Below are 23883 nucleotides of genomic sequence, written 5' to 3'. Positions count from 1 at the left end.
TTTCACTGAATAATAATTTACAGCTACTCCAACCATATTATCCACTATATTTTAAAATATATCAGTTAAATTTGTATAAATTGTCTTTTATTAAAATAAAATATTTCTAAATAGTTTTCAATGAATTAATTCATTTAATACATGGTTTCATGTGTAGTATTTCACTTTGTTCATCATTTTTAATTAAATTTTAGTTATATTTTATATGTTAAATATTTTTAAACCCAAAATAAAATACTATTAAGCTTTATTCAATAAAATGTAATATAAAATCACAAACAAATTATTATTAATATTAATTTTTTAATTGGAATTAAATGTGACTATTTTTTATTGGATAATTTATACTGGCAGTTGAATACGTTGACAAAAAGTTTCTTACATTATTCTGTTTCTATGTTGAGCATGACGTGTTTTATATTTATGTAACTTTTAATTGCTATGGCGCATTTTTAGTTCACACTATTAAAATCGATTTTGGTAGTTTTAGTTTAAATTAGATACAAGCAGTTTTATATTATTTTTGAATTTTTTCATTCGCAATTTAGTGATGAAAGTTATTTACTAGAATGATTGCTGTGAACACGTTTGTACGATCAGAATTATTCATGAAATCTCAGTGTTCACACCTAAAAAACTTTTTCCCCCTAATGGCTATACACCTTTTTCCAAAACACCATGGATAACGTTTTGGAATTCACAGCGTACCCAAATAATCCAGGCAAATAATCGCCGTCACTATATCTGCGTTAAATGTGACAACGTGTTTTGGTCGATTCTCGATCTCGGCTTATACAATATGTTTCATATTATTATTATTATTATTGCGCGCTTTCGTCGTCAATGTGGGATCATCGAAATCCCATGCAATCTACAGAATTGGCCGTTCGTATATGATACATGTCCGAAATTTCGGAATCCTGAACACGTACTCGCCGTGGGCAACGAGCACAGCGGAGATCAGTTTCTTCAGTAATTGCCATTCCCTTCTCATACCCTTATCGTATAACTCTCAATATCTGTGGCGACCATTAACTGTCCGTAGAATGCCCCGTGGACGGCGTTACTAATTGCCTATCCATGCGGGCACGTCACACCCGAAAAGGGGCTTTTAATGCATTTTGAAAAGTCCAGATCAAAAGATTAAATATAATAGTTCACACAAAAGAAGTCTCAAATTGCCGAAAATATAATTTCAAAAAGAGAATAATGACGATCTAAAGATAATAATTATAAAATAAAAAAAAAAAGTTATATTTATGATACCTCAAAATTTGTATTTATTTTTAAACTTTAGATTGACTCACTAACATGTACAAATTTCATCAGCATTAATGACTATACTGTTAATATTTTCAGATTTAGGAGGTTGCTTTCTTAATTTTACTTCGCTCTATTTATTGATGTTATAATATATTTTTTATATTCCATTTTAATTCTGTTTGATATTTATTTTAATGACTTTAAACAAACTTTTTATCTTACTGTTTTCAGTCTTTATTTTGGATTTTGTTTTATATACTAGTTGGATCCTTATTCTTTTTTTTTTTACATTTAAAACCATTTATTTGTTGTTCAAGTTTAGCTCAAATTTTCTGTTAATTTCTTACTAAAAAACTCTTAATTTATTTAATTTAGTGTTCTCTGTTTCGTTTGGCTTGTTGATCTTTAGTATTGTTTTATGCGTTGTTATTGTATTAGCTATAGTTTAAAACGTTATTTAATTATAATAGTGCGTATATATTGTATAATAATAAATTATTATTTAAGTACTTACGGAGAAAGGTATAATTATATTAAATAAACTAAAACTCTTAAACTATATTAAACATGAATGTTTTTATTATTTTTATTCAGTATACATAAATAAACATAGTTTCGTACCAATGCTCTTTCACGCTTATTGTAAATCCAAACAAGTTATTATTGAATTATATTATTTTAATAAATCAAATCATAAATATATATATGTAGGTATGTATATCTTACTTAAAATTCAAAATTAAAATTAATAGGGTTTTTTTTTATTTTTATTTTTAGTAAGGTTCAGCACATATTTTTTATTTTTGATATTTTATTTAATTATATATTATATTTTTATCATTATAATTTGTTCTCTATTTCGTTATTATTATTTGAAATACTTTGAGTATTAGTAATTCCGATAATACGTCAATCTGAATATTTTATTTTAGTTTTCCTCTCATTTTCATATAAATTATGATGTTTTATAATTAAATATTGACAATGAACTTTTAGAGTATTAATTTTAAATGGACGGGGTGGTACATTGCAGAACTTCTGCACCAGAAGTTATTTTATCTCTGCGTATTATATTATATAATATATCCATCAATCCAAATTTCTCCTTTCTGAAGTTTAAATGTTTAAAATTAAAATTAGTTATAGGGGCATTAACCATAATCTTAAAAACAATATTTTGAAAGTTTGCCAGTTCTTAAAAACGACTTTCAAGTTCTTAATAATCAAGTAATCTACTCACATAATCTTAATAATTGTACAAAAGTTTAATTGGGTTGTATATTGAAATGTGTTTTTTAAATTCTTCCCGCGATGACACTCAGCGATTTCTTTAAATTATGTTATATCATTTAATTTTATTAATATCTAGTTGAAAATAAATTTAATAATAATTTAATGTTTTATAGGTATTGTTAATTTAATCTAGTAGTCTTGTATTACTCGTTTTTCTTACTTAAACGTTTACATTTGATTATAATATTTAAGCACTATTTCTATGTGAATTATAATGTATCTATTGTCAAATAAAAAATTATTTAATGTAGTGCTTGGATTTTTCAAAAAACAATTATTATATTGGTTACACTTACATATACTTTTCAATACCGTGATTCTCTATATGTGTTTATATTGCCATTTGATAGCATTAATACGCAGGATTTGAACACTTTTACTTTTTGTACTTTTCCTTTATAAACAGTAGTTTCTTGTCTGGAACAATGTTATAATTACAATTTACTTTATTAAACTAAAGATATTATCTTTTTCTCTCTACACAGAATATTAAAACGCATTATTTTGACCTAAGCGTGAGGTGGAAATTTGAAATAATTGTTTTAATCGTTATTAAAGAACCTATTGAATACATTATAAAATGTCGTATTGTAAAAATAAATGTAAGTCTTATTTCCAATTAATTTATATAAAAAGAACAAATCTATATAATATAATAGCCAAGCTTTTTGTGTGAAACGAATCGAACATAAGGAGTAGGTTGATGATTAAGACGTAATGTAGGAGATTAATTATAAGTATAATTTCAAATTAATCTGAGATTGAATAATCATACATTAAGCAGGTACTTATATCAAATAGTTGTAGCTTAAAAAATATATTTTTTTAGAAAAATAAACATTATTACTTAACTTTATACGTATATAATTTATATTTATAAATGTATGAAATTTAATATGCACTAATAGTAGATTTCAAAATTATTTTAAAAAGGGATTAAAAACGTTATATTTCATTTGAAAATAAGTGAATAATGAGAGGAGGTATCAAGTCTCGTTAGGAGAAAAACAAATTAACTCTAAGTCCACTACCTATATGTGTTGCTTTTTGGTATTGGTAAAGGATGGAAGAATGGGCGTTTGAACAAAAGTATGCCTCGTTAGAGCGACAAATGAACGGCACATAATCATTCGTTGAAAACGGAAAATGTCGTTTGTGAGGCATTTTCCCTTTTGAAAATTTCGGTCAGGTAATAACCAAAGCCACTCGAATATGGAGGAATGGATTGTAGGGTAGGCTGTTATCTCTGAAGAGTGTCATCAGTACTTCAACGACATTGAATTTTCTTACTGACGTAAATTGTCTAGGTATATTACAGGAGCTTTTGAACCTTTAGTAATAGAACAATTGTGCACTCAAACAAACGCAGGATAACGTAGATGTGTGTAAATGGTTATTGATTCAAACGATATATTAATAGTTTTACTTTAACTAAGATAGGACGAGAATGTAATTTATATATTATATCTTAATAATGTCGTAATGTAAATTATTTATCTCTTTGATATATTTGTATATTTTTTATAGACTAGTTGTTTAGTTGATTATATTATTTAATAATATCTATACTTATGTTGTATAAATTTAATACATTCAAATATTATGTTTAAAAAAAAAAATGATTTTTTTTATATTAATTGTAACATACATTTGAATGTTAATAATAAAATAATATTAAGTCTGTAAATTTCAATTACCGATTGTAATGTTTAATTTTTGTGTATTATGTATTTATGTATCAGGTATCTAGTATTATTATTTAATTTTTCAATAACTAAGAATATAATATATTATGTAGGTATATTTATATACAAAAAAACTCCTCATTTACTTTTTTTTTACATCTAAAACGATGATATTCATCACTACATGTTATAGCAATACACGTTTGTTATAATAATGTTTATGTTTAATAGCTTTGTGTAAACTTTAAAGATGCAAGGTTTTTTACTTAGATATAATCTATACAAACTTATTGTTGATATTCCTTTTTTAGTAATTACAATTTAATGTTTAATGAAATTAAAAGTACAGTCGATAATCTTTAAGACTTACTATAAGTGCAATATGTATGTATAAGGTATAGTTATTAATTTAATTTTTTTGAAACTTAATATCATGGATATTTGTTATATCTGTTCATCATCATATAATTTTACTTTTAAACACTCATTAAATCAAAAAGTATTAACGCTTTTAAAAATGTATTTTTTATAATATTTTACAAAACAATTATGTATTTTGTTATTTTATCGTTTTAATCTGAATGGTGTAGGCAACCTGAAAAATTTTAGCAAGCCGCTTTTAAAAACCTTAAATACTTAAATCTTATTTAGGACACTCGTTTAAAATTAAAATTTTTATGTGTTTAAATTAATATAAAAAATATTTCATTTCGGATTATAGGAAACTTGAGATATATGTTTGTTGTCGTTCTAAAAGTAAAAGCTTAAAAAATATACATATTATTTATTTCAATGAAGTTAATAATTTTCGAGATTGTGAAGGTTTTATGTTATTATGTTAAAATAATCAATCTGTTGTATATTAATATCGATTATTGCATTTAATGTTTTATGACACCTTACTAAAAAAAATGTCTAATTTAACACAAATATTGTGTAATGATTGAATAAACAATTGTGTTACTGGCTTAAACCCGCTTAATACGTATTACGTATTGTATTTGGTGAATCAATGAAAATTTTAGAAGCTCTAAATATAAAATACTGTAAGTCTTAAATACTGTAGGCACATAATAAAATTATGCAATATGTGTATATATTTACTGACAAATCCGTCCAAGGATAATCTCCAATGACATTAGACAATTTTTCTCAGTTTTTACCCTCAAATTCAATCAGTCTTTCTGTCATATCGAAGTGGGGATTTCTGCCTTTTCTTGTTACTTTATAATATTAAGAAAATTTGGTGGAGTTAGGATACTCAAAAGAATACTAGCAATATTATAGGGTGAGCAGTAATGTTTATGACCATAGCACATATTTATTTGACACTGGAATACATAAAGATCCACCCTGTATATTACCTAATCAATAACGTCTCCCAAAAAGTTACCGTGTCGCCCTGACCCCATGGGGTTTGGGTGACTTTTCCTCATAATTATTACCTTGTGTATAGTATAGAGTGCATGTATGTGCATGGGTTGGATATATGTTTTATATATTGTTTTATTTGCTTTAGAGTTTGGTCAAAAGAAGGGGTGTTCGATTGAAAAAGTGAAAATAACAATCTTACGAGCGTTGGGAGGTCCCCAAGCGAAGAAAATCCCTTGCCACTAAACTTGTAGCCAATATTGCTTATATCCTATATTGTCCATACAACATATGCTAGACTTTGCTGGATCGGCTTCTGATAATTGGATCTCACGGGAAAAAAAAAGCTTCTGGTCGAATATTGTTTTTATATAGATAATATCGAGTGTACAAAACCAACTTATTCATATTGTCTAATCCCTTTATTAATCTTACTATAATTAAATGGGTGTTTTTAATTTCAATAATATATTTTTTTTTCTATAAATATTGACATTTTAAGTTAGATAATGCATAATATTATATGAATAAACAATTTTTTGATTAAAATTTTTAATTTTTTTCTTCTATTAACATACACTTACTTTTAATAATATATATATATATATATTATATATAATTTTCTTTAAATGTAAATTTAATATACCTACAATTGTTTTACAATTTTTTTCAAATGTAGAAGTTATGACAATTTATTATTGAAAAAACTTGATGTGTTGGACTATATTTTATATGAACACATTAGTTATTGTTAAATTAGGTTAGTTCACCTATTTAAAATTGTTTTATTTTTAGATATAAAGTTTTGGGTAGTTTTAGACTTTATTAACGTCCAGTTCTAGTTTAACAATAATGTATCACATTTTCAGTTCTAACAAAATACTATCATTATGTTTTTAAAGAATATTACTTAACCCATTATCTAAAATTTACGAGTACAATAAAATTTGTTCATGGATTCTAATTTAGTTTTAAATGTTTGTTGTTACTACTGTTAATATAACTATATTATGAACAATTTTATTTTTAAAATTAAAACTTGATGTTAAAAAAAAAAACATTATAATATCATCTTTAAAATTAAATGGTAATTAATTGTTTATATTTTATAATCAGTTTTAAATAATATATAATATTTATTTTAAAATATTTAAATAAAGCTAGTTTGTGTTTATTTTATATTAATATTCTAAACAGATAATAAATAACTATTTAAAATAGTTTATTTGTATTATTTTTTATTGTGAGTTGTAGTTTAACAAAGGTAGATCGTGCGAAGAATTTTTATTTATAATAGAGTTATAGAACTTTTAAAGTAATTAGTTTAATATATTATAAAATAATAAGGTTATAGAAATATATATTCTAGTTGTAAATGAATTAGGAAATGACTAGAATATATTTTTTTTTAATGTTTATTTATAATAGTTTTTTTTTTTCACAGGAACGCGGTGTATAACATAAGCTTAGCTGATCTGTCTGAAAACCAAGTGAGTTTTCTTTTACTATCATATTACAATTTAAAAGAAAATATGAAATTTTTTTATTAAGCTTTTAGAGATCGTATTTCATCTTCTGATATTAATTAAATATTTAATACCGATTGTGTTCGCAAATGTATTAATTGTGTGATTATCATAAAATGTCTCGTTTGCGTGTAGTTTTTATGCTGTTGATGAATCATTTATTAAATTTATTTTTATACTATTTCTATCGTATAAATTAATCGTTAAAACAGCATAAAATAAATATAAAAAAAAGCCCATTGATTAAATTTATTGTTGATACCCATTCGCAAGAATGAGGTGTGAAATATTATTATTAAACTTATATCACCCGGTCTTTAGTCTTTTTATGCATTGTATACACATAAACGAATTAAAATAGGGTTTTTTGGTATTTTAAATTTTATCGTTGTTATGGGTAGGTTATATGATTAAATAAAATCATAAATAAATTACGATTTGAACAAATTAATATAAAAGTATAAAAGCATACGCATACTCTCCTAGCTGTGAAGATTAATTTTGAAGCTCAATGTATTCCATTATTTTTACACTTATTAGTATGGAAAATATTTAACACTTCGCCTTTTAATCAATTACTAGATGTTGATTTAAAAAGTTTTGAATTATTTGAATGTTGTAATACATATAATTATTTTTATATTTAATCACATTTAATCATCACAATACTTTATTGTATATATAGATTACTTATATGCCTTTGTAATTCATACACGTATTGAGTACTTATAACAACATTGAATTATAAAACATAATACTTTATTCGTGATTTTATTAAGTCCCATTTATACACTTACTTAAGTTAATTGTTTGGAACATGAACGTAAAAAATAAAAATGAAAAAAATATTGTTTAAATATTTATTAACGACAGGCACAAAAGGAATCAATTGTAGTATTAGCTGATGGAAAAATGAGAATAATAAAACTTGGGTAACGAAAAAGTAGTTGCATACGGATTTTTGTGCGTTCGGAAATACTCAACTGGCAACATCGTCTTGAGACGCTAACAACTAGGAGAAGGGGGCGTATTATCGATCGCGACGGACTGAAAACATTGTACAGAGCGATTCAAATAACCTAACTAACCTGGTCATATAAAATTTGTTTTACAATACTTTTTACAATGTTCAATAATTGACCTCGTGGCTTATATTCACTAGTCACCTATATTTAGCCAATAGGTGTATACCAACTACAAGATCATCAGCTGAACGTAAGCCATTAATAATTGATTATTTTTATACGTATTTCTAAATAGTATATGAACTGAATCGGTCTCGTGAAATCATAAAGTTTTTTTTTTATTATATTCCACAACTTTGTCAGGTCACTGAAATGCGCATGGTTTACATTTTACTCATTTTAGCTTTGTTTATTGATGTTAATAAAAGTATTGTGTGTATACAACTGAAAGTTGCCTCTATGTTACGAACGTTTTGTTTTGTAAAATTACGCGTATGTCGGCGGTGGAATTTAATCGTGCGCGTAAAGAGACTGTGCACGCATAAAAACAGCAATAATCATAATAGTCATAACAATAACGGCAATAACACGTTCGCGTACACGCAAAAGACAATTGGTATTAATTCGAGAGAATAATATCATAATAATAATTATTATCATAATAAAGCGTTGCATATATATTATATATACACGCACGTCGCACATATTATATATGTATGTATAGTAGCCCTTTGGTCAGGATCTGGAAATAACGAGCTTACGATGAAATTGTTGTCATTGTCATTTTACACACACACATATACATATAGTCTGGTGAAGAGGTGGAGCAACGCGGAGAAAAATCGGTCACGCGGAAAGGTCGGCGGTGGCCGATTATTGGGAGCAAACGATCTCCGACAATGTCGTTCACTGTTTTTGTCGTCCGATTTTATACTGACCAACGAGACGGCCATTTTGTTTTTACGCCGGCCTTTTATCAGTGCGGTCCAGCTCTTATTTAAACCGTTAGCATAGTGCATGCAGTTCCGTCGTCGTCCCGGATATTACAAACGATCTCTTTCAATGTGCCAACAATAACAACCACCACGGTGTCTTGTTCTTATATAACTTCGGGTTTTATTGTGCCCGTTGCAGTCGACTCGTTCGCCTATCATAGTGTGATGTAATAATACTAAAAAAAAAAAGGCAATGATAACTCGGCGTTTGGGTAAACTCTACTCTAGCGGAATCGATCGTTTTGTATTATTGTCCCTACGAAGGGCGCCGTTAATGGAAGTTTTCGAGAAATCGTTTTGTTGTTATACATAATATAATATTAGGTATAGCCTCACGTTTTGAATATACGCTCGCGATTTGAGACATTATATTTGTGTTGTTTTTGTGAACATGTATGCCAAGAAAATTACTGTCAGAAACTTTTGAGCTTAAGAAGGGAAAGTTTTATCAATCATGGACGGATTTTCTCTCGTGTTTTCATTACGCTATAATATTATTTAACTTTTTTCTCAAGATTTGAGTACCGTTTTTGATTGAAATACAGCGTTCGACTTTATAACATGTCATAATAATAGTTATAAATGTATGAAAACAAATTATAAAACGAAACTTATAACTTAAATGAAACCATCACCGACATGTCACATTGAATAATCGTTCATAACCATATGTAACAAATTAGGGTACTATAAGGATGTTTACTGAGTTCTTAAAATCAAACACTCTTCAACGTTAAAATTTTCTTATCAATTTGATTTAAATGGAGCGTCGTGTAATAGTATAATATATTAATATGCATACTGTTTACTTTGACCTTGATTTATGTAGTTTAACGTTTGGAGTACACAAACAAATACACGACTTTTTTTGACTTATTCATTGACCGATACATATATGTATTATGTACATTGTACAATGTATATTGTTTATTAATACATATATTTAATTATACATGGTGATTTACTAAGAACACCAACCCCATTTTTCATTTAATTATGAACTTTTAACATTATGATTTTTGGAGTTTTTAACTATATTTAAAAACCAAATGTTCAAATCGTTGATGTTTTTTATACCACTTCAGGAGTATTTTATGAAGGTATAAATTTCCGTTTTAATAATGATTCTCACTTTTCTCCTGTAAATTATTTGGTGGATAATTTTTCTAAAAATGTTAATGTATCATAATAAAACTAGAATTAGTAGTTTTTGATTTATTTAATTTTGTATAGTAAGCATAATAGTAATTTATATAAAAAGTTCGTTCAAGAATAAATTAATAAATAATAGATATTATCTATTGTATTTATTTATAAAAGCTATTTTTAAGGATTATAATCCTTAATATTAAATTTTGACTGAAAAACTATTTGTTCATATTATTTTGAGTTTAAGTAAACCTACCTTCCATGTATTCATGAAATAATTAAAAGTAAAAAAAAAAAGATTGGTCTCATTTGAAAAAAAAAGAAGTTATAGTATTACTACAGAGTACTAAAGGATTAAGTGGTACAAACAAATCTCAAACATTTTAAATTATAGTCTTAATATATTAGTATATTTAGTATTAAATGTAAAACTAGCTGTGAGCATACTTGACGAATCATTCTGTATGATCAACATGAAATACTTACTTAAACGTATATTAATTCCAAGTAAAAAATTATGCACTAGTAGTTTAATGTTTCAAAGAATATACAAGTGTAGAAATAGCAATTCCAATTTTTTTTTAATATGTCCCTCACATTTAATATCCAAAATAACAGCTTTAATAATATTGCAACTGATGTGGGGGGAATATTCACATTGGTTGTAGCCTTATTGTTGAAACTATATATAGTTTACAATATTATACTTAATATGCTGACTTTTTTACGAACACATCTATTATTGTTCAGTGTATTTATTTATTTATTCTATACGTATAAAGGCTTTATGGGTATAAGTGATAGTTTCATTGGCACGATATATAATAGATGATAAAAAAATAAAATAAATATGATAGGCATATAGTCTTATTATCGATATTACACGTCTTACGTAATTTATGCTTTGAATCAAAAATAAAATCGTATAATGTTTAAATTGATTCCACGTTTTATCTACATTGATTAATATGATTGGTTCACTATCCGTTTATTATACTTATAATATGATAATAATCTTTTATTAAAAATTAAAATCCAACGATTTTTCCACATATAAATTTTGAAAATTACTAAATGTATAACACATTAACATGTATTATCCATAAATACTATGTAGTTCTAAATCTACCGCAGTCGAGTTATATTGCCATATCATTATTATTTTTTAGCCTCGAGATAACCGTAAATAACTTCGGGAATAAAATATGTGATATTTCCATAAAATGTATAATGTTATACTAGAAAACTATTTATGGTATTTATTATATATAAGGTCGTCATTGTTAAACAATTTTATTCGTGTTATGGCGATGCGTGAACGCACGTATTTCGTACGCCCGAATTATATATATAAACACGTGTAATAAATATCGTATACGACCGTTGTACTGTACAGACATATATACTAGTGACGTGACCTAGTTGTACATATTTTTTTCAATATTTTTGTTCTCTGTTTAAATTTTTATTTTTTATTTTTTTTTTGTTGTTCATCGAATTCCAAAATGGCATAATGTCATTCATTTGTCTCGTCGTTCGCATTAATTTCGTCGTCGGCAGCGTCGGCTGTGGTGGCGCTGACCGTTCACGCGCGCACCAGATATAGTTATAGCCGGAGGACGTGGAGCAAATACATATAAAGCGCACGTTTCGCGCATAATTGATGGCCTTTTCGATTCCTCACCACCCCGCCGTCACACCCACCCGCTACAAACCCGTCCGAAAACCGTTTTCCCCGCTAAATGGACACAGGGCGCGGCGATGACGGCGACCGGAGGGGAAGAATTGGTGGCCGTTTGTGCACATTTCACATAAATATAATGTCACTGTAATGTACTTATGGGTGAACGCGCGTGCGCGAGTGTCAGCGCGAATATTGTCAACATGGAATGCAAATGTTTGTGTTCGACCTCTTCGCCCCCGGTGCTGGGATGACCAGCCTGCAGCCGGCCTGTCGAGAGTTCAAAATCGCCGTGTGCATGTGAAGGGAGAGGAGTTACGCGCGTAAAACAAATATAATAATACGCGATCGCCGCCATCTCGTGTGTGTGTGTGTACGGACATTGTCGTTAAAAGTTCAAATTAATCCATTAGACCGATTTTTTTTTTTTTTTTTTTGATTTTTTTATTATTATTATTATCATCATGGCACCGTATTGCTCGCTCTGTTGGATGTTGAAAAGAGGGGAATTCGCTATCAATTAAACAGATGTAGGTATAGGTGTAATACACATGGTTTGTATATATATATATAGATTCGTGTAATCGATATCGTTTACGGCGCGGCGTGTCGTGAAGACATTTTTTTTTCAAACAAAAAAAAAAAAGTAAATTAACGTGTATTAACTAACCGGTGTACATGACTCGTCATCGTTATTGTATTACTGTTTACCATATAGTATTACAACATAGGTGAAGGTAATCGACCAGTTATGTGAATTGACAGATATCCAGTTAAATATATTTTTTAACAAAGCTTATATTTTATAAAGAGTTTTACAAACCCGATAAACCTTATTCTCCCGTCAGTGTTTTAAATAATTTTTCTTGTTTTCTGGAAACATTAGATACCTATTATGTAATAAATAAAAGTCGTTTAGCAATAAAAATCAACATAGTATAATAATTGTCAACGTGATATAATACGTATATAAATGTAATAAGGTCGTTGGCATAAATGCGATTCCTCCGAGTCTTCGCCTCGATAATGCGCGTTGGTGGTGGAGATACCGCCACCGCGAAAAACTTGGAAACTGTTAATATGTAGGGCTGGTGTATAGAGTGTACGATGACGCGTATATAGTGTGTACGCCATCTGTTTCACCAAAGTTTTATTCGCACCAAACTCGGTAAAAATCTCAAATTCTTTGCTCTGTCTTTCCCTCTCGCTCTGTGAACTTTTGGCTCTTTTATATTAATATTCGCATTACGAACAAATGAATTCACCCAGGTCGCCTTGTGGTGGTTGCAATGATAATAAATACGTGTACGTTTTACGCGATATGTCGTTTAGTGCGGTGCGATACTCGAATGCATGGCTTTTACTCGGTTCTCGTTTTTTTTTCTCTTCTTTATAACACATAAAAGATTATTCTTAAAAAAATCACGTCAATATTAAAAAAAAAAAAAAAAAGTGGATAAAACCTGGTCTATTTTGTCGATTTTGTTATGATAATAATGTCGTAACCGTCTCCTTAATGGTTGCTGATGGAGATGCAGCATGGAACGCGCATTTTTCCGGTGCGATAAAGAACATATAGTTCGCTGCTATTCGACACACACTCTCTACATATATAATATATATTTATATATATATATGTTATATCTTTCTCCCTTACGGTTTCGATCGTCGTTCCTTCTCTCTCGTATTTTCGGAGGAAAAAATATATGTATGCATAATAAATCACTCTCTAATGTCATCCGTTTTGCATACGACACGACTATGAGATCCTCTCCCCCGCACAGGCTCGCTGTTCCGCGTGAGTATAACATATAAACAACAATAATGTTTCCACACAATCGCTTAGTTGACGGCGTCGGTGGTAGCGGGGGTGTGAAGGCGACTGAAACCAGACGGGGAAAACGTTTGGGTATGGTGGCGATGGTGGTTGAAACGTGGAGGTGGTACGGAGCTGAGTTTTCCCTTCGGCTAATCTCGTAACGTCGCGATAGCTATATATTCAGTACCCGCGTTATAAAGAATGGCCCAAGTTCGGATTGGTGGCTGCTGCTGTTTTCTCTTTCCCTCCCCCGTGTACCAGTGATGAAATTGGCCAAGGGTGTCGTTGTAGGCGAATTTCCAACTTACTTTATTAAATTCAAGGTTCGACAGAAATTGGTGCATAATGTATGTGCGCTTGAGTGTATAGTAAAAAATATCGATAACCATAAAACATATAATAGGCCCTCGCTGAGCTTCGTAAAACGAGTTCGCAAGCAGATGGATATAGATTTTTTTTTTTTTTTTAGTTTTTATGTTACGAATTTTTATCTCAATTTACATTAGTGAAATTAATTTGTTATTTTATGTTACATTTATAATTAAATCGTCAGAAACTATACTAAATATATTATTTATTTGTTTTATACACACATGTATGGTATACACTATACAGTATAATTAATATATACATTATGCTATTCAAATATTAATGTTATTATGTAATTATAATCAGTAAAAGATGATAAGGCCTACGGCGTATTTATAACCGGTGATTAAACTTGCCACGTTACTGTAGTGGTGATGTTGTACTACTAACTAAATTTCGATTGCCGCGAATTCTCAGGAATGTTCTTAAAGAGATTATGAAATGAATAGAAATCGCCATTTTCAATATTAACTCAACTCAATTACCTAACCATAGGGTAGTTATACGCACTTCAAAGTTTAATTCTAAGGACCTTGGTATAACATTATTTTGGAACTTAAATTTCAGGATAAGAAACTGGCACTATGTTTGATGTTGATACATGAAAGTTGTTTACTTTAGTTATGTAGTTATAATTAAGTAAAACTTAAATATACTTATATGTATCACTACACCAATTTACAGTACATAACATTAGGTTTGATGAATACCAGCTAACATACAGATACTCGATACTATTCATTTATCTTATGTCACATAATTATTATTTTTAATCAAAAAAAAAAAGATACCTATAACAATACAAATCAATTATGCCCGACTTAAAATATAATATTACCATATGTTAATGGTTTGTGTGCATTATTTTCATTTGAAATAACATTTAAAATCGATTCAATTGAATTGCATTATTTATTTATATATAAACAACTTGTATAATTCGATTTTAACTTTTTTTTAATGTATATTAAAAATAAAATTGTCATTTAAAAACTTCAAAAATAATTTTGTCCTATTGATTGATATCGGAATTGTAGTTGATGCAAAATTATTTCAAAAATATAACCATTTAGATGATTACTTTTATAATTTAAATCAATATTCAATATATTTTTAGTTGAAATGAAATGTTTTATAGACATTTTTAAGTACCTATTATGAGATAATAAAACTCGACTTAAAAGCATATTTTTTGGAATATTATATAATTGTATTTATTATAAACGACTGAGATATACAAACATTTATTAAATAAGGTGTCTGTTATGCTTATTATTAAATTATATAAATTGGCAATTATGTTAACAATTTATATTCAAGTTATACCAAGTACCAATCTATTGCCAAAAAGATACAATGTTAAAAAGTTTACATTTAATATAAAAAATGTTATTTGTATTACAATAAATTATCTAAAAAAAAAAATTATTTATTTCGTTAAATTATATTTAACACTTTTTATTGGCATTATTTATCTATTTTAACTTCTTTAACTGTTGTATCTATGGTCATAATATTTTATCGGTTGTTTAGCATAAAATAATGCATTAAATTATCAATTTATTTGAAATCTATATTTTTCAAAGACATATTTGTCAGTTTGAATATGATGCAATAATAAACAATTAATAAACTAATCTAGTACTCATTTAGTATAAATTATATTTTATGTAATTTTATGTAACTTCATTACGTTCTATTTTGTAAAAGCCAATTTGCGTTAATATATAATATAAAATAAATAAATATAGTTCCATTGTAATAACAGTTACGATATATATATATATATATATATATATATATGTTAATATAAAATTTTAATGCTATAAAGTATTGTTTGCTTAAATCGCAGAATATTGTTAACCTGCAAATGTATAACTTTTAAAGATCGTTGAAATAAAAGTGTATTGTTTGTATTGTAAAATTTCTTGTCTGAAACATTAATTATGTAAAAATAAAAAGCTCGTTCTGGTTGGTCCATTAGTATCCCTTCTGACATTTTAAAAAGGTTGATTGAATTCGCATATTTCTGATTGGTTCATTTGGTATGGCCTTTTAACTATTGAATGAATATGCAAAACAATGAGAGATGACAGGTGAACAAAAACAATGGGAGAATTGTTTAGCATGTATACTGTATTCACTCCTGCACATTACATTTTTATTTTTTTTTTTATTTTTATAAAATTTGCTAGTTTTAAAATATTATACAGGTGTGTTTCACTTGATTGAAATTAAAGTATTCACAATGGTTATTTTTTATAAATTTCAACAAAATTTTTGATCACGCTTCATATATATATATAATATTTATATTTTACAGCTATAATCTTACTTTCTTTAAGACTTTACATTATTCAGTTTTTATAATTTTTTTGGGGGAAAAATCTTTGTTTACTCTAATAAAAAATACATTTTTTTTCGTACATTTTTGAAATATAATGTTTGACGATATAATATGCTTAATATTTAATAACGATTTTCAGTTAATTTTAATTATTTTATTATATTTAAAAAATTTAAAATCTAGTTATTTAAAAACTCGATTTTAATTTTGTATGCACAATACAGATTTTAAAATATTTAGACCAGTTTTTAATGTTTGTAATATTTATATTCGCCTTTGAAATATCATAATTTTTCGTTTTGTTTTTTTTTTTTTTTTTTTTTAATGTTAAACAATATATAATGCTATTTTTAGTTGTGACATAACAATTTTTTTCCTTGGGTTTATAAAATATATTAAATTTTTAATTATATTTAATTGTGTTTAATATTAAAATTTTTGTTTATTTGTCCTTGAAAACTACTAGAACAGAACACGCATCTGTTATTGTAATCAGAATTTGAATTGACTGCGTATTCAATTTCCATTGTTTCTTGTTAATTAACCATTAAGGGGATTGCTGAAATCATATGTTTCTCGTGGCGTGTAATATGGTTAATTGGAGAAAGCGGATGTCAAGCTAAGGCTGTCCGAAAGTTTCGCACAATCTAAGATGATACACCCTTTACAGATAGGGATTACGTGTTCATTATGCCAAGAAATTTACACGAAGAATTTCTTGGTTGTGACGATAGAGATGGAGGGTACATTTACCGGATTTCTATTTCCTTCCGGTTAGCAGAAGCTTCCGGCAAAGTTCACCTCACTAAACCCTCGTCTGTTCCAAACCCACACACACACACACATAAATATATTGTGTATCGAGCTGTGTTGACTTTTAAAATTACTAAACTTTGTAATGGTGATGGTATATATTTTGTCATAAAATGCAGTCGTCATCTTCAATTGTATTATTCTACGCATATTATATATTTAGGTCATAGAGATGAATATTATCTCCTCGCTTTATATACAATGATATGGTACTCTCAGTATATTATAACATAAACAAAAAAAAAATGTTTTATTTGATATCTTAAAGAATTTTGGAGTACCCTATCTCCTAACGTGCCATAAACGATATAATAATGATACATTATTAATATCGATTCTGTGTAGTGTATAATACCATGTATGTTTTTATAGTATCTATATTTTAAATTTAAGTCTTTTTGTCATTATAAAAGTACACATTTAATACCCATTTTATGTTCGATTACGGACTAATACGTATATTATCATATTTTATATGATCGTTTAATACTATTATTATTATTTTCTTGCAGAGATTGGAATGGCACTCAACTGATGCTGATTACAAAATGTGCTTAGTTAAAGGCAAAGATGAGGTAAGACGTTAAAATAATAAATGTTTAAACATTAATAATGTAATATTATGCAACGCTTAAAAATTGATATACTTTAAGATCCTTATTTTACATATTATTATCATTATTATTTAAATATATTAAGTAACTTTTTAGATAATGTAAGAATAAATAAATAATTTGTATATTTCTTTACAAGTCATACAAGAAATATGCCCCACTACAACATTGATGGATTTTTTAAGCCATATCATTATTTAATCTATTTTAATATATGAAAATAAATGATATATAATTTTGTAAGCCTAATTTTAAATAAGTAACGATATGTGCATAATATATTGTTATATATATATATACATATATATATATTATATATCATATATATATCACCATTTTATATGGTGGTCAATATGACCCGCACTCGACTGTTAACGGTGAATATAATGTATACTATATGTATTTTATTACAATATAAATATCAAGATTTCATTTTTTATATATATAAAACGAATGAATGTATATATGTATGTATAATATATTTTCATTTATTTGGTTTAAACAATTTTTTCTATACTGGTATGAAATTTAAAACCATAAAACAAACTACGTGGCTTTTACCAGAGTATTGAATTATACAGGACTGTTATTGTCGTCTAGATAGTGGGGGAGATGAGATATTTGAGATATCAGTTTTTATTGAAAAGTAAGACGATAGATGGATTTAGGAATTTCTATATAGGTTAATTTGTTTTAGATAATTAGTTGTTTTAACTTTATTTCTCTTTTATATAGATTTAAATTAATACGAAGGTGTCAAAAATACTTTAAATGTCTTAAATTAATGTTGCTTGATGAATAAAATAAGTAAATATTATATTTGTTGTACTTTCTATATAGGTATGTTGATATTTCCCCATTTATGTATTCTTTAAATATAACTATTACATGAAATGTGAAATGCATTTCGTTTATTTATTACGTTTATTCATTACATTTTATACGATCATTCAATGATTTAAAGTATTATTGTTATAATTTCTTTTAACTATTCGATATTTAAAATTTATTGTACTAAATATTTTAAAACTGTGTACCTAACTTATTTACATTATTATTATTGTTTCAATCAATTTTGTCCGAGTTTATTTTTATAACTTTCTGCATTTCAATTCACTTGTATTCGTAGTGTTATTCTTCGCGTACGTAATAGTTGAACATCTAAGGATTTCAGTATAAAGACGTGTCAAAAACTGTTCAACAATTCATCTAGACTTAGTCACAGTTTTTTTTCAACCACCCCCATTCGCATTTCTTTGCTTCCTAGCTTTGTTATCATTAAATACGCCCTGTGGCACTGAATATGGTGTCATCTCCGGGTACTGTCGATCAATCAACATACTCAGACTACGCCCCCCTATCTAGGCTCTGCTGTACTTCAATGATCATTTTTAAGGCAAGGGCGTAAGATACTTTTAGAGTTTAATAAGACGTGATATTGAGCTTTCGTTGAGACAGGTAGGATTAGTATGGAGCTTGAATGAGATAGTCATCTATCACGAGTGTCTCGAACACGATCATTACCTGTGACTTGAACTGATATTTTTCACAACATTCATATTATAGACATTTTTTTTTATAAAAATAGTTTTTAAAATAGTAAATTAAGGTTTGATTTAAACCGATTAAAATTTTTACTTTAAACGTAAAATGCAGTTTTTCTGTGCAATTTAACTATTGCAAATAAGCATAACATGTGTTGGGTTTATTTTTTTTTTCATATAATAATAGAATTAGTAATTTTTTAGAAAAATTTTATTCTTTATGTTTTAAAATTATTTGGATCATTATTCCATCAGTATTTAACTTATAGATGATTTTTTTATGAATATTCAGTATTATGTAACGTTTAAAATAAAAACGTAAATAATAAATAATATGTACTATATTATATAAAATTGAAATATTATATTATTTAAAATTAGTACCTCAAGGCTATTTTTATTCCATAAAAATATTAATTTAGTTGGTATAATTTATTATTATTATTATTTATTCACGTTTTTATAGGTAACTAATATAAATATAAATTGTAATTTTCAGTTTTAATTATTTAACTTTATAAAAAATGCTCATACTCAGTAAAGATCAAACCCTATAACAATTTTAATTCTATTTTATTTACTTGATAAAAAAAAAAAACAACATTTTATAGAATTTACTTTTTTTTTTATTTGCTAATACCAACATAGTATGGAGGGTAGTATATTATATAAAGTTTTAACTTCAGAAATTGTAACAGGTTAAAACAATTTTAATTTCAAAAAAATATTTTAAATTATAGTGATATAATATCATCAATTTATTAGTTGGTCTAGTTACCAAAATATTAACACGGCGTCTTGTATAGGCAAATATGATACATAAAGTATATATTATTTTAATGATTTATAATATTATTATACATTGTTACATTGATACTTTAATGCTTGATGGCACTTATTGTAAAATACACCACGTAAAATATGACAATTTTAATGAACTAACTGTATGAGCGTATACCTAATTTTATTTACAAAACTAACATTATTAGGTACTTACTAACTTTTACATTGTTTTATAGTGTACTCTATATATAATTGGTACTTACCAAACAAAAAATTGTTTATGTAATTTTATTGTTTCATTTTTGAGCATAAATAATAATTTAATTTAATTTCTCCTAATATTTTTATATTTTTTTCATTAAAAATAAGTAAATATTCTTTGTTGGTTCATTCAGTTGTTGGTTATTATTAATGTATACATGAAGGTTATTAATGATTGATTTATGAACGTATTGAGACTGGCTAGTAATTTTAGCACAATTACATGGCCCCTAGTTAATTGTATTAATCCTGATAGTCTAAAACTTAATGTCCTAGTTTCATTTATAATTTAATTCATTATAAAATCGTATAGCTTTTAATTTTGATGATATAGGTTGTTTGCTCTTTAATGTTATATTCACTAATAATATTGTATAGAATATTCGTATTCTAACGACACATCCTACGTCCAGTGCAATAAAATTAATTTAGTGGTATATTATACTAGTCGTTAAATATTTTCTTGTGTGAAAACTATAAGTATTATTGACATTATTATTTCTAGTGTTAGTGACTATTTTTGTTTTCATTAATCAAACGATAAATGTATCGTCTTTAGTGTTTATTTCTAAACTATAGTTTTATACAAAAATAATAACAACCAGTAGAGTAAATATTTGTAATCGTATAAATTCAATTTGTGATAGTTTGAAAACATGAAAAACCATTAATTTTAAATTTAAATTATGTCTTTTAGCTAATAAAATATACAATATATTTGTAGTCATTTTATTTTCTCTAATTAATTGATATATTATGTAAGCAAAATGTATTTTACTAGATCATTTTAATTATTGAATATGATGTTTACTATATAAGATAAAAATTCAATCTATGTAACTATCAAAGGACAAAAAATTGTACGACGATTTGATATGTTAGTTGTCTTTTACCTACTATATGATAATAAATAATAATAATAACGTGGAATAATAAAAACAATAAACCAAAACCGAGATGAAATATTCTCATTTCAGAGTAAAATTGTCTTTGGTAGGTCTGAAAACCCTCGACATATAACGAGGGTTATTTGCATTTGGTTTTCTGATAATATTGTTTATCGTCTTATCCGACGGTAGACTTTACTATTACTAAAGAAAAGTGTGAAGGGGAAAAAAGCCGATAAGGAAAAAAGTCCTATATTCCCTTCTTGTACAAAGAATGAAGGGATTATTTTCTTTTTCTACTACACCATTTGCTCTTTCTGTTCTTTAATCATTTTTTCCTTTCCATTTGCTAGAGCAGAAGAAAACGATGCACTTGATAAATTACTAACAACCAACAGCAAAAATTTTAATCTTGATTGTTATAATAGTATCACATTTTTTTTTTCGTTGCACTAATTTCTGTAACTTTCCTAACCTGACTGAATATACAACTTTACTTGTATATCTGCTTAATCTAAAATTTAATTGATTTTCTAGTACTATGCACTTCAAACAAATTATTAAATAATAATACATTATCTACTTACTCATCAAAATCTTGTTGTATTTTTTTTTTTATATATATTTTTATTGTGTTAATTATATAAATATGTTTATTTTTATAAGTATTAAATAATTAAACAATGATTTCTTACTATTTGAACATTTGGTAATTAATTTATAATTTAGAAAACTTAATTATTAAATATATATACATAAAAATATATAATATATATAAATGACTCCATCTTCGATTCCCATTAATTCTCTCTTTATTTTTATCACATGTACTGATTTATACTTTAAATAGTCATACAAAAAGTCTTTTAAATATACTAAATTTAAAAATATATATATTGTTTATTTGTATTCACATTAATAAAAATATATTAAGCCAATAAGTTATTAGTATAATATAATATATTTTATAAACATGCGTTACATACATTTTTCTTTTTCACAAAATCTGTTTTTAATTTTGTCATTCTAAACTCTATTTCCCACAAACACGTAACAAAAAATAAAAAATAAAATAAAAAATAAATACAATGATGGTATCGTAGCGACAAGAAACAAGCCGCCTCGAGGGAGTCATTTTGAGATTTGTTTCATGCACGTTCTCTCATCATTTATTTTTTTTTTTGCCATTCTGAGCATTTATGACTATGCATATAAAAAGCCAAATAATAATAGTAATAATCATAATCATAAAATCCATAAAGAGTGTCCGTATTCGTTTTACGAAATGATCTTACTGACATAGATGTAATGAAACGGTAAAGTAAAATGGAACTTCTCTTAATCTACTGCAAATCTTATAACTTTTAATATATTTAAACCATTATCTATAAACGTAATATACAGATAGACTAAACAGTAAGCATCAACCATATAATATTTGTTATTACATTATAATTGATGAGGATAATAATTCACCTGTACAGTTCCAAGCTTAGTTCTTCGCAGTATTAAGTATTATGTTAAAAAAAAAAAAAAAAAAACAGAATTAAAACCTATTTGGAAATAACAAAATTAGAAAAAGTAAGTTGATTAAATTTCAAAACATGAAAGAAGAATAATATAAAAGTTCGTTTTTGGAGAATATAAAATTATGATAATAGAAGAACTACTTACAAATTATACGTTAAAATTGTTTATTCATACTTTTTTCTTATATTAAATCCTTCTTTAATTCTATACAACTTCATAATAAACTAAATTTATACTTTCTAGCTGTAACTTTGTTAACAAATGACCGCCTATTTATACCAATTAAGTTCATTACATTACATTACATTTTGTTATTATTTTGTTTCAAAATATTCATATTATTATTTTATACTATGAGAGTAATATAATACATATAATTAATAACTCTCTAAATAATAGAGACTATACAGTATACATGTTGGTTCTATATTTAATATTTATAGTTAAGTGCATACATTTTCTATATTCTCAAATTTAATTAATTAATTAAAATTTACAAAAACATATTTTAAATTTATCATAATATTAGATCATACTTATTACACTCACTACATTCAGAATGATTTTAACGCTCAAATTGCTAGCTAAATGAAACGTTTTTAACTATTTTATGACAAATTTTCAGTATTAATTAAAAAAAAAAAAAGATAAATCTACATATTATTTAGTTCATTATTGTCAAAAGACTCACGTCAGTGCGCACACACACAATATATATTATATACTATTTAGATTTTATACAAATAAAAATAGTCAATATATACTTCAATTACACAATTTAAAACAAGTTTTATGTGTCAGTGTTTATCTATATATAATTTCGTATTAAATTTAATGCATACAAATTGTATAAAAGTAAATTAAATTAACAAAAGGTAGATGTAATAAATCAATATAGGTAGTTTTATATTATAACTAAGTAACATGAAGTTTTTAAATGTATATCTTTAGTATTTGTGGTTATGGAATGTACTTATCATAAATTAAT

At 26.3% G+C, this 23883-nt stretch overlaps 1 protein-coding gene across 4 annotated transcripts in view; it reads left to right on the top strand.

The window, feature by feature from the left end:
- The window catches only part of LOC114132681 (semaphorin-1A), a 234473-nt gene that overhangs the window by 183329 nt on the left and 27261 nt on the right, over window positions 1-23883 (top strand). For 3 of the 4 annotated variants that reach the window (XM_050202248.1, XM_050202247.1, XM_050202246.1), the window contains exon 2: window positions 17789-17851. In XM_050202248.1, coding sequence (XP_050058205.1) covers window positions 17825-17851 — 27 coding nt within the window. In that variant the 5' untranslated portion in view covers window positions 17789-17824. Of the gene's footprint in view, window positions 1-7056; window positions 7103-17788; window positions 17852-23883 lie in introns of all 4 variants that reach the window. The other variant, XM_050202245.1, reaches the window with a different exon arrangement.

The sequence above is a fragment of the Aphis gossypii genome, chromosome 2 (assembly GCF_020184175.1).
Source record: "Aphis gossypii isolate Hap1 chromosome 2, ASM2018417v2, whole genome shotgun sequence".
In the NCBI taxonomy this organism is placed as follows: Eukaryota; Metazoa; Arthropoda; class Insecta; order Hemiptera; family Aphididae; genus Aphis; species Aphis gossypii.
The sequence above is the reverse complement of the archived record's forward strand: the minus strand, read 5'-3'. Positions and strand labels throughout refer to the sequence as shown.